We start from the raw sequence: 15,707 nt of genomic DNA on the forward strand, positions 1-15,707 counted from the left end.
CTACGCTATCCCATCATACCCACAAATGGCAGGCGCAACCGCTGCACATCTCAAGAAAAGAAGGAAGAGGGCTTTGGCTGGTTTGATCGTTGAGCCTGGAGACGTCGAAGGTGGTCGGCGCGCAGACTTTGCACAGAGTGGGCGAGCAGGAGTTGGCCACGTGAGTTTCACCGCCGCTTCATGCGTGTTCTGCGTGCGACCGGCTGTGGCATAAAAATGATCTTAACACCGGTGAGTGAACTTATGCATCCGACTACATACTCATTTCGCCACAAGCATAGCCATGTGGGCATTGCTTTCGCAATCCGCCTTTTTCACAAAATGTGGCAACCTCTGGGAGTGGTTGAAAATTCGTCTGCTACTAGTTGAAAACGTCCTTGGGAGATGCAGCTGCCAGCGAAATGACTGTGTTCTTGACAGCTACCGCCATCTATCGCATGCGCCAGTCACGAACATCAACTACACATGGCCTCCAAGATTGGCTCCTACTGCACCGATAGTGGAGGCCAAGAAGTGCGCATGCGCAGCTGGGGTTGGTGATTTGTTTTCAACCAGCGGAGAGGTGTGCATGCGAAGAGCGGCTTTGTGAAAAAGGCGGATCCAACTACGGTTAGTCAGAGCTAAACCGCAGCCAACTCTTTTGTGGTGCCCTGCAACTCACACGTCTCGTTCTCATTAGCCCGCAAGAGCACACTATGGATAGCAGGGTTGCTCATTGCCATTAGCGGACTATAGCAGTAATAGTTGGTCCGTTTAGTTATCAATGAAACTGCTGGCTCAGTTCAGTGGCTGTCGCGGCCCCAATCTGCAAAGCTCGTGATAATTTTTGGCGACGGCATTTATACGTTCAGCCACGAGCAAAGATTTCTAGACACCAGCAATGCAGTCGGAAAATACTTTGACAAAGTATAAATGCGTGCTGCTCGGCTCTGCAGAAAATCTGGACCGTGACAATATTTTGAGATGAGACTGAGTTAACGAAGCTTTATTGTACTATTTTTGCTGCTATATTTGTTGGGTGTTGCTTCTAAACTTGCCTGTATATCCTCGCAAATGCGCATAGGCAAAATAAAGCAGAACATGAAGGTTTCAGGGATGTTCAACATCATGTACATCACTGAAAGACCAAAACGTCAATGCAATAAAATTCGCTATATAACAATTTTTTTTCCAAAGAGGTAATGTTAAAATTTATTTGTATATACAACTGAGGATGCGATATTAATGCGCAATGAGCTAACTCTGTAAGCGAGCTACCAAGCACAACCACTTCCCGCATGACAAGAATACCCCTGAACTGCAAATAAAACCAATGTATTCAAGACTGTTGACCTCTACGGGTTGCTTTTTGTTACGTTCAAGATGTGGCTCTGAAGTTTTCGATCACCTAAGATATCCTATGTCTGAAACATTTTTTTTTTTTTTTTGCACTTTGCAAGCACCACTTTTCTTCTCAGGTAGCTGCCAATGAAAGGCACGTGGGTTTGCTCTTTGCCCAGAACCCACGCACCTCTCCGAAAGAAACACAAACACAATCAGGATGAGACAAATGGCATGATTCACACCAGAAGCCCTATTACATATATATATTAAAAAAGAACTTAAACACAAGCTGTCCAGCGTCAGTAACTGGCAGAAGAAGGGGGCACACACACTTCAGTCTCTGCAACAACCAACAAGGTGATGATCTGTCTTCCCAAGTGTTCTTTTGGCAGCATAAAACAGTCAAACCCTCTGGCAAAAGCCCCATTTACTCCCCAGCCTTTTTTAAGCTGAGAGTTATAGCAGGTTGACAGTGCGGTCCTGGCACAATGCACAGCGCGAACACAAGTGTCAATAAGAGTGCTTGCAACCACCTGCGTTGCAGTACTGCACCCTTACCGAGCACCGCACTAGGACACCACACTCCCAGCCTGCTGCAACTCTGAAGTGGCCAATGAGAACACACACACACAACTGACAGCACTGTCCCGACAGTCCTGTGGCAGAGCTTTTTCAGCTGCGATTCAGCTTTTCAACTGATGTCCATCACATTTGAAGAGTCCGGGACGTTTGCGCTGGTGTCTTTCTGTATGCCTTCGTAGAGGGCCTGCAGGTCTGGCGTAGACTTTATGTGAGATAGGAACTCGTTCATCAGTGGGTTTTTGTCTGGAACGAGAGGCGAAAATCAGTTCGGCACATTTTTGAACACAAAAATAAAAATGCAAAAGCAGCACGTCTTAAAATACAATGCACCCGGAGTGGTGACTAGCATAAGAAAACACACACACACACACGCACACACACGCACACGCACACACACAGGGATTAAGGGTGTGCAAGTGCCTTCCTGACAATGCGCTCAAAACAGGGCACTTAACAAAACCGGGAAAAAACATTCTCACTTCAATTTTATCGCAAATGAAAACAACCATGATGATGTTGACCAGATAAAATTACTGTGATGCAAATTTTTTTGCCAGTTTCTCCAGGCCCATTCGATGGGCATTATTTTTTGGTCCACTACTGAGGGCTGAATTAACGCGACTTTACTGCATTCAGTAGTGATATGACAGCGCCACCCGGTCTCATGCAGGTCCTTTCTTTCCTGTACAGAAAGCCAGTTTACAGAATCCAGTAAAAATTTTTCAGTAGAGTATACACTTGTGTGTAGTTCTACTTTTTATTTGTAAATAACTATAAACCTGATTTTTGAAAACAAGACGAACGATGTTTGCTTGCTATTATTTAATTTATCATTTCTTTCTTCACTAATGAAATATTAGATTCAATATTCAAAGGCATTTTTTTCCTCATATTCGAAAGTTTCAATATTTGCGCACCCCTATATAAAAGGCGAAGGCAGAAACCACTGACACTTTAACGCAATTAAGCCGTGGTGAAGCTTTTATCTGCCACATCCTGCATAGGGATCTCCTTTGTATCTAGCATAGTAATGTAGGGCATTGACTGATAACCAGACCATTAAATAAACAGATTCCAGCCCCAGTGATGCAATTGGCCAAAGTCCCTTTACAGCTTTTGGAGCATCCAAAAGTTACCATTCACTCAGCAAAGTGAGCGTCTAGCACAGGTATATGTCATATTTTCCGGTATATACATTTAAGTCGTATCACACACGCACAGTTCTTTCTTTCAATTTTTCATTGCTGCCTGCTTAATGCGGGAAAAAATGATGCGCTAAGGCACATCATCTTTTGCTAATCCCACTAACTACGCCTGAAGAGTAAAATTGACGCGTAAATAGTAGTTCATTTAAATTTGTAATGTTTAATGTCCCAAACAGACTCGGGCTATGAAAAGGTGGCACCATAGTCGAGGGCCCCAGGCAATTTCGACCTCCTGAGGTTCTTTATCGTGCACTGACATCACACAGTACACGGGTGACTCATGCTTTACCTAGATTGAAATGTAGCCACCACAGACGAGATTGAACTCGAGCGGCCTGCTCAATAGTCGAGTGCCCTAACCACCGAGTGTGGCCACTGACTCGTCACAGAGGGCCAACGTACGACAGCGAATTGAGTTTTTGACAGCTTTAGTGCAGTGCGGTTGATTACCATGATCAGCTTCCATGGAGACACAGCTGTGCTGGTGCAGTGCCAGGTACTAGTGCCCACAAAATAAAGCGGAGCACTGGTTTGGAGAATAAGCGGTCTCCTTCTTCCGGGCTGCTGATGAGGCGAACCCTAAAAGTGTGAAGCTGGACATCCGGGTGACCCATACGCATCCGAGCTATACACGTACGCACCCGCTTGCAGGGCACGCCGCGAAACGAAATTTTGTTCGTTTGTGTACTCCATTTTTTGGGAGGAGGACCTAGTACACCCTTCTTCAGGCCGTCTGCACATGCGCAGATATCCACACAAACTGTTCACAACAGCGTAACAAGCGGATTGCACTGTGTAGAGGCTCTGATTCCGCGCGCAATCGACGGCGTTGTCTACCTCTCTGCAGTCAGCGGATGTTACGTCAGCAGGCTAGTAGTGCCACCCTCCTCGGCAGGCACGGCGGGTGCGCGTGATGCAGTGTGAAATAAAATCTCAGTTTTCAAGACTGCCTGATTTCGCTCCTTTGTTTCTCACGAGCGTCTGTCTATAGCGGACGCATTTCGCGCCCCTATAGCTTGGTGACCCAAACACAGGATTCAAACACAACAGCAATGCAACACTTTTTCAAGCGCGTAGAAGCTTACGCACTCCTCAACACCAGCTCCGTTAGGAATGGCTGTGCTTGCAAATTTCCAGTGCGAACTCCAGACCACAGGACCATCATAGCAAGCTGTTCTCTTTTGCTTCTCTATTTTCATTAAGCTGGCTGCCAATGGGCTCAACCAGCAAGGTAATCCCCCACATATATACTCTCAGCGCTAAGTAAAAGATCAGCAGAAAAATGAGGTTTTCAGCTAGAACCACCTAATGCAGATTCAGGATTACACCCGGCGCTGGATAATTTTGCTCTTCAGGAAATAATGAACGCTCAGCTGTTTCTTCCTTTCCCTGCTTATTGCTGCACTTTTACCCTCTATCACTTTCTGAATAGACCACACCCCCATCTTGCCACTTTTGTAGGCAGTTTTACATTTTTTCCCTACGTGCCACATGCTTTGCTTCACGACTCCAAGGTCTATGTGAAGTTGTCTTCTACTCAGAGTTGGCGAGCCTGATGGCAAACCCACCTAAAAAAAAGTGTGCCATTCAATAAAAGTTTGTTCTGCGATCCTAGGTTGCACGTGCAGCAATGACATTTCACGGAAGGTACGGTGCCACATCCAGAAGCAGTTTAATAAAACCATTTTTTTTATCACAAATGTCTTTATTATAAAGGGGAAAAATATAGAGTCACTATGGAAGATGAACTGGGACTCCAGTTTAATTTTCCTACATGCAAGTTTACTATAGTGGGGTAATAGCATACAACTGGAGGTACATAGGCTGCCGGTTCGGATCCCTATCGCAAACTAGCCTCAACTTGACTTGCAGATGTATGCTAGATGGAAAGCGAAAGGCTATGCACCGCCCCGAATACTGCACAGAGAATGGTTGCATCGCAATTTTGATAAGAAATCGTATGCACATTTTTTGCAACATGGGTTTTGCAATTCTGGGGTTACAACGGCGGCTTTTTGGCGACCCCTAACGCCATCGTGCAGAACCAGCAAACAAGAAGATCCGCTCACCTGCATCTGGGATGGCCAAGAGTGCAGTGAATGCCCGCATAGCCGAGCGTTTCAACTCGTCCTGCTTCTCAAACTCTTGCTTCACAGAGTTGGCCTTGATCTTGCTGGCACAGGTGGCCTTTAGTGGTTCCACGAGGCGCTCCAGCCCTGGTGCAAAAAGGTAGAACGCACCCTTCAGTTACAGAAACAAGTATAACGTTGCTCATGCCATTCTGGGGTCTGTGTTCAGTTTGTATTTTTCCAAACTGTCGCTGTCTCGCCGACCTCTCGTCGTACAAACGGTGGAAACACCAGAGCCAGAAGTGGTACTGAGATCCGGTTCCGGTGTTTCCGTCAAAGTGATATTGAAATCCGGTTTCGGTGTTTCCATCAAAGTGGTACTGACATGCGGTTCCGGTGTTTCCATCAAAGTAGTAGCGACACCCGGCGTCAGGGAGATAGTGACACTTTCGATAACGACGCAAACTCGGGATGATAAGGACCCAGAAGTGCATGCTTGAAGCAGCATGCTCTCCCCAGGAACATTTTTCTGGAACATCAGCAACACCTCTCAAAGCGTAGAGAAGGTGAACACTTTTGTTCTCCAGACAATGCACTAAACTCAATAGAGGCCGAGCTAAAGCTAGTTTCACTGCTGCCATCAAACCAGAACCTCGTAGAAGAGAACACACGCGAGTGCAAATGCGACTCAGGTGGAAGCTCCATTTCCCTTGTCAAACACTGCTGCAAAGACGACAACTCCGCTGTGCTCCTGTGCAGAGGAGTGCACAGTCACCTGACCGCTCTACTCTGATATTGGATAGCAACTGAACGCCAACACTGTGCTGGGTATGCTTGCCAACAGGGTGCTGGCAAGCATACCCAGAGTGCTCTTACTGTTTAACATTTGGTTTGCTCATGTAAATACAGTAGCCGACGGGTAATTCGGACTCCAATAATTCGGACTTGTAGGATATTTCGGACTTCAGTGAGGCACCGTCAGTCACCCCATAGAAGCGCACACATATTCGCGACGGATATTTCGGACTTTAAAAGTCCGAAAGTTCGATTTTTCGGACTAATTTCAGTCCCCTGCAGGCCAAAATCAGCCATCTTATCCGCTTTTCGCCGGCGCAACAAGCGCCATCTTGGATTGAGGTGGATTGGCTCTGCAGTTGGATTGGCTTGACATGGTTTCGGTGCCCCATTTTTGCCAGGAGAGGCCCCTGCAATCTCTGCCACTTCGAGGTGGCAGTCGGATTGTCATCGCCGTCAACCTGCTTTTGTCGCCAACGCTGACGCGGGCAGCTATCTCTTTGTGCTTTGTCTCATACGTCTGCCGTGTTGTCACACGAGTTTCTCCGACCGCGTCAACCGAGTGGCGCGCCGTCAATCCTTTGGCCATTTTGTGATTGCGTCCGGCGGTTCCTCCGCTCTGAACGAAAAGTGCCTCATTTTTGCGTGTTTGACGAGCGGTGTGGTGCGCACTCGGGCTGTGGACATGGCCCCGCCGGTGCTGCCGGGTCCGTCAAAGAAGCGTGGGAGCTATTCTACCATGACCCTTGAGAAAAAGGCAGCGATCATAAAGCTAGTGCTGAGTGGGCGAACGCAAGCTGACGTGGCCAAGGAGTTCGCACTGTCAAAGCAAACTATTTCGGATTACGTGAAAAATAAGGAGAAAATTTTTTCCGCCTTTGAGGCGTCCCACAGCAGCAGCCAGAAGAACGACAGGAAAGGCGACCACCCCAAATTGGAGAAGGCCTTGCTCGGGCGGCCTACCACAGCCATCGCTTGCACAAATTACGAACGCTGTGAACTTGCTGTCTAGCGTGTACAGCGAAACGACAACTTTGGCGCAAATACAAGCGCAAATCGTCGCCAGCAAAAGAAATTTGCCGCAAGGTAAAATCGGCGACTTTTTTAAGCCGATTTCCTCTGAATAAAGTGATTTTTTGTGCTTCACGGATTTTTCGGACCATTTTTCGGGTCCCTTCAAGTCCGAAAAAACGGTCGGCGACTGTACTATACATTCGCACATCCTTATATTTATTTATCAAACTGTATTGAATCCCCGTTCAGCAACCTCTATTTCATGAACCTTCACGCAGTCTATGCCGCGATACAGTAAATCTCCTTCATTCGTCCCTCGTTAATTTGGAAATTGGAAAATTCAAACCAAGAGCCCCGTTCTGGCCAACGCCCATGCAGGCTCGTTAATACGAAAGTGGGAGAGAATTTGGATGGGGCAGTGCGTCGATTGAGGTACAACTCGCGCAGCCAGCACTCGCTGAAATAAACCTCCCTGAACATGAACTGCAGAAACAGTGGTGCACGCTATGGTAGCTATGACAATTATCAGAAGCTCCCCATTTCCGAAATAAAGCTTAGTCGCAGTTTAGATTTTGTGTTTCCTAGCTTCACACCACCCATGGCTGTGATTGGGTGTGCACATCGACCAGTCACGCCGTTTCGGACGCTGCTCGGAACGCCACTGTTTTTATTTCTATTTTGAGATGGTGTCACGCTGTTCAAAATTTCGGTTACGTCGAACATTATTTTTCTGGTCCCTTCAAGTCCGAATTAACAGCAGTTTACTGTATTACAAAGTTCTCAATTCCCCAACAACACCCCTATTGAAATGCATGTATTTGAAAACTCTATGTAATGAATGTGTTGCAGCCGTTGACCTTGATACAACGAAATTACTACGCTATTTGTTAGCTAGTGCTGAGTGACTGAAAATTTGCAAGGACCGCGCAAATTTCATGATGAAAAGATACCAGCGACACAAGGCAAAATGTGCGTGCCCTGGAGCAAACAGTCGTGGGCAGACCAAGAGTGGGAATATGCGTGAAGACTTGGGCACCTCTGTACCCAGCGGTAACATGACAGAGCGTGCTCGCTTCTAGCCACACCTAGCTTGACGATGGTGCATCTGCCGTTTCTACTCTCCCCCATTCCCACTAGCAGCCGCATTGTGCGAGCTGCAGAGGAGGTTGTAGAGGCTACTTCCAGATTCGTGCTGTGACGTCAGTGCAATTACGAAACGCTTCATTGAATACACCTTCCAGTAATTAGGATTTATTATAAGCCCTTTCAAGATGATTTCCCCTACATTTAATTCTCACTCTGGTTTTCCTTTTGCAGTGTCCTTATGAGTCTCTGCGGAAACTGCACATAAGAAAAACCTGGAATGAATGAAAAGAAAAAAAGAAGTGAATGTCTTAAATTATAGCCAGGTTTAACTGCATACAGAACTGCGTCTCGTGACTCTGCAAGCAGTGATTCTCCTAATGGTGCTCCCATGATTACTTATCATGCATAGAGCCAGGTCGGCTGTGTAGCTTTAGGCACCCAGCAGGCAGCTTAAAACTCCATGATAAGGAGACCACCCAGTAGGCCTGAAAGTGGCCTACCGTCAGGTATGCTCGTCTGCAAAGTTACACTTCTTTCACACTGTTGTAAGGAGAAGCCAGCATTTGATGCACCAGAGGTTGTGCAGTGAATAAGGCCAGTCCAGCCACCTAAAGGCGATGCACAATCAAATGAGCCCCATTTTTAATTGAGAGATTATTGCATTTATAGTGTACCACTAGGAAAATTACAGCTCTCATGATTGGCGACATGGGACGCCGGTGCATATGCATGTATGCCTGAGTTTTCACCTGCGCATGCCATACCGCAAGCCACGAGAGCTCTGAGTGGCTCCAATACGTTCCTGCCAGATATTTCGCATAATTCGCCCATGGTGAGCCCATGAGCGTAAGCAGCCCAGAAAGCAAAGCCCACACAGCAAAAGGCCCTAGTGCGCTGACGTCCAGTCTCATTATAACTCGGCTGTTTCCCTTTCTGGTCAGGCACTGATGGATGAAGTGATTGGTGCTACAGTAAAAGCTCGTTAATTCGAACTTCATGGAACCGGGAAAAAAGTTTGAATTATCCGATGCTCGGATTATCGGATGGCCTCAAAAAAACTGACAAGAACCATTTGTACAACAGTAAATGTACCGTATTTAGTCTTTAGTCGCGCAACGAACTCACTCGCATAATGAACTCACCCAGCCTCGATTCGAGCCTACGAATTAAAAAAAAAAAAAGAAAAAGGCGTCAGTCATTAATGCCTCCGTTTCGCGCTATCAGTACAGTTGAATCCCGCCACAACGAATACCGCCACAACGAAATTTCCGCGACAACGAATAATTTTTTATTCCCCGCGAGTATCCTATAAGAATTAATGGCCTAAATTTCTCTGCATAACGAACCATTTTTGCAGAGCGTTTCCGCTTCAACGAAATTTTCGCGTTCAAAATCGAAACCGAAACTAGTTTTATTGGCGAGAAGTCCAAGTCAAATCCAAAGCCACATTAAGCATGAAATCACGTGATTGCAGTTCCGCCATTTTGGCTTTGTGTCGTGGTCGCGTTGTTCACTCGCTGCCTTTCTCTTCGACAACGACGAGTTTTCATCCGCAGGACACGATGGCAACGCAAGTGAAAAAACGCAAAACTCTTTCCCTTGAGCAAAAAGCTCAAATAATCGCCCAAGCAGAAAGCGGAAGGAAGAAAGCGGCAATTGCTGAAGACTTCGGAATTCCTGCAAGTTCGCTGTCAACGATTCTAGGCAATAAGGACAGCGTGAGAATGGCACTTGCTTCAGGCACATCCTCGAAGCACAAAAAGGTGACGCGGCCCCTCCATGAAGAGTTGGACAAAGCAGTGCATGCGTGGTTTGTGGAAGCACGAGCCAGCAACGTCCCCCTGTCCGGAAGCATCGTCCAGCAGAAAGCCTTGAACTATGCATGCCTACTTGGCATTGATGATTTTAAAGCCAGCATTGGCTGGCTAAACCGTTTCAAGGCCCGCCATAACATCGTTGGAAAAGTGTTGTGCGGCGAGTCAATGTCAGCAGACGTGGACGGAGCAGCTGCTTGGAAGGCGAGTAACATGGCCGGAATTTTAAGCAACTTCGCGCCTGCAGACATTTACAACGCCGACGAGACCGGGCTATTCTACGAGATGTTGCCGGCTAGGACGCTCGACTTCAAGGGGCAGCGCTGTCACGGCGGCAAACACAGCAAAAAACGCATCACAGTGCTGCTTTGCACAAACATGGATGGCTCGGACAAGCGTCCGCCGTTAGTCATAGGCAAAAGTGCCAAGCCGCGCTGTTTTAGGGAACTCGTAGCCTACCTGTGCAGTACAAGGCGAACAACAAGTCATGGATGACCCGCGCTATTTTCACCGAGTGGATGATAGCATTCGACCGCGACATGAAGCGGCAGGGCCGTAAAGTTTGCTTGCTTTTGGACAATTGTTCAGCGCATCACTCCGACGAAGTCAAGCTCACTAACACGGAGCTGAGGTTTTTCCCTCCCAATTGCACGTTTGTCTTACAGCCTCTCGATCAGAGCGTGATTCTTAGCCTGAAGCGCGCTTACCGCGGGAGGTTAATTCAGCGGCTGCTTTTTAACACTGAAACCGGCCGAGACACGAAGGTGGACTTGTACGTGGCACTGCAGATTATGTCTGCTGCCTGGAGCACACTGGGGCGCTCAGTAATTGTGAACTGTTTCAGGCACGCCGGATTTGCCGAAGGTCGACCCGTACACTCTGCTGGCCTAACACCAGGCGTTACAGACGACGACGAAGAGGCGTCACCGGCTCCGGGGATCGCGGCCGCCTGGAAAACGCTGGGAGAAATAGGAACCGTGCCGCCTAATCTCGAGCTCGACGAATACATCGGCGCTGACGCTTGTGTTGTTGTTCACGAAGATGTGAGTGATGAGCAGATCATAAAAGCTGCCCGGAATGATAAGGACTCTTCCGATGAAGAAGACGACGACGTACAGGAAGCGCCGGCTGCGGCAACCGCCGTACAGGTGATGGACGCTTTTGATGTCATCAGGAATTTCGTTGCTGTCCGAGACGACGATGTTGCAATGGGTTTGCTGACCGAGTGCGAAAATCGCGTGACGGCGTTGCTCGCCGTGAAGCGTAAGCAAACCAAGCTTACAGATTTTTGGCATTAAACGCCTTTGCTGCTCCTTGGGCAATTCTTTCTGCGTTTCACGTCAAATTTTTGCGATAACGAAGTTCCGCAAGAACGAATTTTTTTTCGTGCACCGTGAATTTCGTTATAGCGGGATTCAACTGTATCCACAACACATTTCTTGGCAGTGCGCCAAGATGCTGCGCAGCGCAGCGATAACAGCGTGTTTACCTTTTGACTTTAGCTCCAGCAGGAAGAAGGGGGAGGGAGCGAACTTGGCAACATGCTAGCGCTTGTCCGGTTGTGCAAACCTCCTTTTCAGTAGTTCGCTTTATCATGCTATGAGCGACTAAGGCGGGCGCCCTCTACTACCACTCCAATCATTGGAATGCGCAATAGCTGCAAGCGGCTTTTGAAGTGAACTCAAGCCGGCATCATGATCGTGACTGACTCGCCTGCTTCCATTGATGACTGATGGGTGGAAGGATGGATGGCTGTCGAAAAAAAAAAAAGGTTTATCCCATAGTGCCTGTCCGAGAACTGCGCCGACAGTACTTATCCGTATTTCCAAATTAACAGGGCTGGAATTAATGAGTATTTAAGTGCGAGCTATGGAGGTTGTGCAGAAGAGAGCGCTGGCAGCCACTGCCATGCATTGACCTCTAACGCCGCCGGCCGCCGCGCTGGTCATGGCGCCATTTGAGTTTTACCCACTCTTCCATGGTTTCATCTGGTTCCATCTGGTCCCATCTTCTGTCCCCGATTTGGACGTGCGGAGCCTCTAATTATGCCTTCCTATCCCGGAGGTGTTTTTTACTTTTTTTTTCTCCCGTGTGATGTGCGCCAAGCTGCTCAGACGTGGCGGCGCGTAGTTCGAATTATCCATAGCGGAACCGACTCGCGTTCATCTCTATGGAACTTGGCCGGACCAAGTAGTGTAGTTCGAATTATTCGAAAATTTGAATGATCGAGGTTCAAATTCACGAGCTTTCACTGTAGTGTGATATTAAAAAACTATTCAACATGTACGTGACAATGAGGAAGCACAATATCTTAAAATTCATTATTGCGCTTCATCACTACTACTGTTTCGGGGAAACAATCATTCATTGCAAAAAACAAAAAAAAAACAAGGAACCAGTAATTACACCACAGATAAATCAGCGTAACACGAAAAAAAAAAAAGAATGTACAACTCACTCTGAAGAATGGCAGACGGACACAGGGTTGCCAAACGAACCAGCATCAGATAGGTGAGCATCTTAATGTCATAGTGGTCCTTGAGACCCTCCTCCACATGGTTTAGGAACTCAAAGACATCCAACTGTTCTAGGCAAGTGTCCAGCAGCGTGTACATGCACTCGAATGCTGCCTGCAAAAGAGAGAACATAGAAGTGTTAGAACATACAACCGTGTTACACACCAGCCTAGACCGGAGCATAGCTTGACTTGTAAACATCACCTTGCGTATGTCCAGCCCGTCGTCAACAGTGTGCTTGAACGGTCCCATCTCAACCTCACGAATCAGTTCATTCTGGAAAGAGAGTGAAAAAGCAAAGTGTGAACACTAAAGAAAAAGGAGGGGGAATCACACTCCAATGTTGACAGCATTAAATGTTGCCGCTTACGATCCATGCAACTCATTTCTGGCAGTCTGCAGGACTGCCATTCCTACCCATGAGCACAGTAAGCATGACGCCACCTGCCGCACATGGACGGAAATACAAGATCTCCTGTTCCCGCTCCAGCCTCTGGCACCCTACACTTCACGTGGAACTCTGATCGGCTAAAGCAACTCTGACAGTGCTTGTTCAAACACTGATAGAATAAATTTCATCACAGCAGCACAAGATAGCCAAGAACTGCTATGTATATAAGCAACAGTCACCCGTAGCATATATGAACGAAAAAACAAAAATGCCATTGCCTGCATACAATGGAATCTCACCAAGACAACTCTCACGGGAATTAAAAAAATAGAACGCAATAATAATAATTGGTTCAAGGAAAGGAAAAACGCAGTATCTGTGACACTTCTGTGAACACCTGAATCGCTCCATATTGGAAAGGAGGAAGTGGGAGTGAAAGTGGAAAGAGAAAGTGATGGCGTAGTGCAGGGCTCCGGAGTAATTTCAACCACCTGGAGATCTTTAACGTACACTGACAACGCACAGCACACAGACGCCTCTCTGTTCTGCCTCCATGGTCGGGTTTAAACTCACTCAGGTACTCCAAACCAGCAGTCGGACTCCTTAACCCTGCTCCACCGCCCAGCATATACCGTATTTACTCGCATAATACTCGCACCCCCAACATTGGCGTCAAGAATTGGAAAATTTTTTTCAATATTACTACCGCGACAGTCGTCTGCTAGTAGTAACAAGCGCCATCTTCGGAGCGCTACTGAACCCAACTGGCCTCGTGTGCACGCGCTATCAGACGGCGATAGTGTGCCCGCGTAGATCATCATCATCATAGGTTATGCTAGTCTTTATCTTTTTATGCCTCCATGATGCTCCTAGTCGTCGCCAATTTGCGAGGTGTCTCCGCGTTCCACATCTCGTAGTTGTTCCTTCGTTCCGTCCACCATGGTTCCTTGCTTTGTTCCACCACTTACCTTTTTCTTGGTGCCGCATCGCAATGGCGCAGTACGCAAGTTATACAGCTGCTTTTAAGCTGAAAGCTTTCGAGTACGCGCTACAGCATAGCAAACGCGCTGCCAGCAGGCCCTTCAGTGTCAACGAGTTTTGCGTAGCAAGGACGGCGATTGCAGTGTCGACACGGACTCGGGTCGTCTCTAATCAAGAGTAGAACTATATGGACTGCTGTGAGCATTATACCACGAAACGCGGGAAGTGATGAGGCTGCGTGCGGCAAATAGAGCGCTTTAGCAACTTGTGCTTTTGGCGACCCTGTACTTTTATAACAAGGGTAAGTTCTGCTTGAAAGTAATGTTTTGGTTATATTTACAATAGCTGGCCTAAGAATATCGATTCACACCTATTTAAATTTGCTTTTAGCGCTCCAAAACATTAGCGCAAAATTTTCCCCACATAATTATCGCACCCCCCAACTTAGCATCAATTTTCCGCGAAACAAAGTGCGAGCATTATGCGAGTAAATATGGTACGCAATCCGGAAATAGTGTTATTCAAAACAGACCTCTAAAGGTCACGAATGAAGCATACAAGGTCTGTTCTGAAAGTAGCACCCTTCCGCGTCTACACACTACTGCCGAGTTTTCCAATTTTCGTACGCCTCCAGGAACGCCTAGACCAGAATACTATTTAGCTCTCACGTCACGGCCTGTTGAACCTCCTCTACCGATCCGTGATGCTTCCCCTTAAGCGTCGATTTTATTCTCGGGAATAGAAAAAGTCTGCAAGTCGGGGCTGTAGGGGGGCTGAGGCAGCGTTGTCACCTTGTGATGGGCAAGATACTTCACTACGCGGAACGCTGTGTGGCACCAGCTGCCAATTGTTGGCGATGGCTGGGCGGACAATGACAACGCGTTTTTGCAGTCTTTTGAGGACTTCCATGTAAAAAAACTGCATTAACTGTTGTCGGGGGTGGTACGAACTCCTTGTGGATGACCATGTTGATCAAAAAAGCAAATGAGCATGGACTTTTGCTTGGATTTGCTCATTCGCGCTTTCTTAGGGCGTGCCATTCTGAGCTCTGCCGCTTGCTCTCTGGGTCGTATTCAAACACCCACGCCTCGTCACAGGTTACTACATTGTCCAAAAAATCAAGATCCTCATTCACATGATGAAGAAGATCCTGGCAGATCGCTTTCCGGTTGGCCTTTTGTTCCTTTGACAACACTCGCAGCACAAACTTCGTGCACACTTTCCTCACGGCTAAGTTTTCTGTCACAATCTCAAAAACTTGGGTTCGAGGAATGCTCAAGTTATCAGCAATCATTCTGATATTCATCCTACGATCACTGTTCAGTACATTTTGCACTCGCGACACATTTTCGTTGGTCTTGCTGGTCGAAGGGCGTCCAGAGCGTCATCTTCCACTCTTTCCCTACCTTCTCGGAACACGCCTGTGCCATTCAAAAACACCTGATCTACCCATGGCAGCATTACCGTAGGCCTGCTTAATCATGTTGTGAGTCTCTTTGCCCGTTTTGCCAAGCTTTACACAAAATTTGATCGCGTATCGCTGATCGAGTAAACGCTCCATGATTCTCCTAACGATGCATTTCGAAAGGGATTCACAGTACAAGCGACCTACGCTCTTTAGCGGCCGAGAGCAGACTGCCGATTTTTCCCAGCATTCCTAATATACTTTTACCGATCCTGCGCAGCACGCAGACCGCCTTTCGTCCACCCGTTCGCCCAGGAAAGAAACCAGTCCTCCTACTTTCAGAACAGACTCTGTACAGTCGAACCCAGATATATCGAACTCGAAGGGGATCGCGAAATAGTTCGATATATCAATAATTCGATATACAGAAATCGGCTTGTGACGGCACTTACGATGCGAAAAAACGATACCGTATTTGTCGCGTAATCAACCCACTCGCATAATGAACCCACCCTCCACTTTTGCA

At 47.3% G+C, this 15,707-nt stretch overlaps 1 protein-coding gene across 3 annotated transcripts in view; it reads right to left on the reverse strand.

The window, feature by feature from the left end:
- Positions 1 to 1,539: 1,539 nt before the first annotated feature.
- The window catches only part of Cand1 (Cullin-associated and neddylation-dissociated 1), a 58,362-nt gene continuing 44,194 nt past the window's right edge, over positions 1,540 to 15,707 (reverse strand). For all 3 annotated transcript variants that reach the window (XM_084602006.1, XM_084602005.1, XM_084602004.1), the window contains exons 26-29: positions 12,609 to 12,680; positions 12,347 to 12,518; positions 5,180 to 5,326; positions 1,540 to 2,148 (exon numbers count right to left, since the gene is read on the reverse strand). In XM_084602006.1, coding sequence (XP_084458132.1) covers positions 2,015 to 2,148; positions 5,180 to 5,326; positions 12,347 to 12,518; positions 12,609 to 12,680 — 525 coding nt within the window. In that variant the 3' untranslated portion in view covers positions 1,540 to 2,014. The remainder of the gene's footprint in view (positions 2,149 to 5,179; positions 5,327 to 12,346; positions 12,519 to 12,608; positions 12,681 to 15,707) is intronic.

The sequence above is a fragment of the Amblyomma maculatum genome, chromosome 4 (genome assembly GCF_055883805.1).
Source record: "Amblyomma maculatum isolate TAMU_Amacu chromosome 4, ASM5588380v1, whole genome shotgun sequence".
NCBI lineage: Eukaryota > Metazoa > Arthropoda > Arachnida > Ixodida > Ixodidae > Amblyomma > Amblyomma maculatum.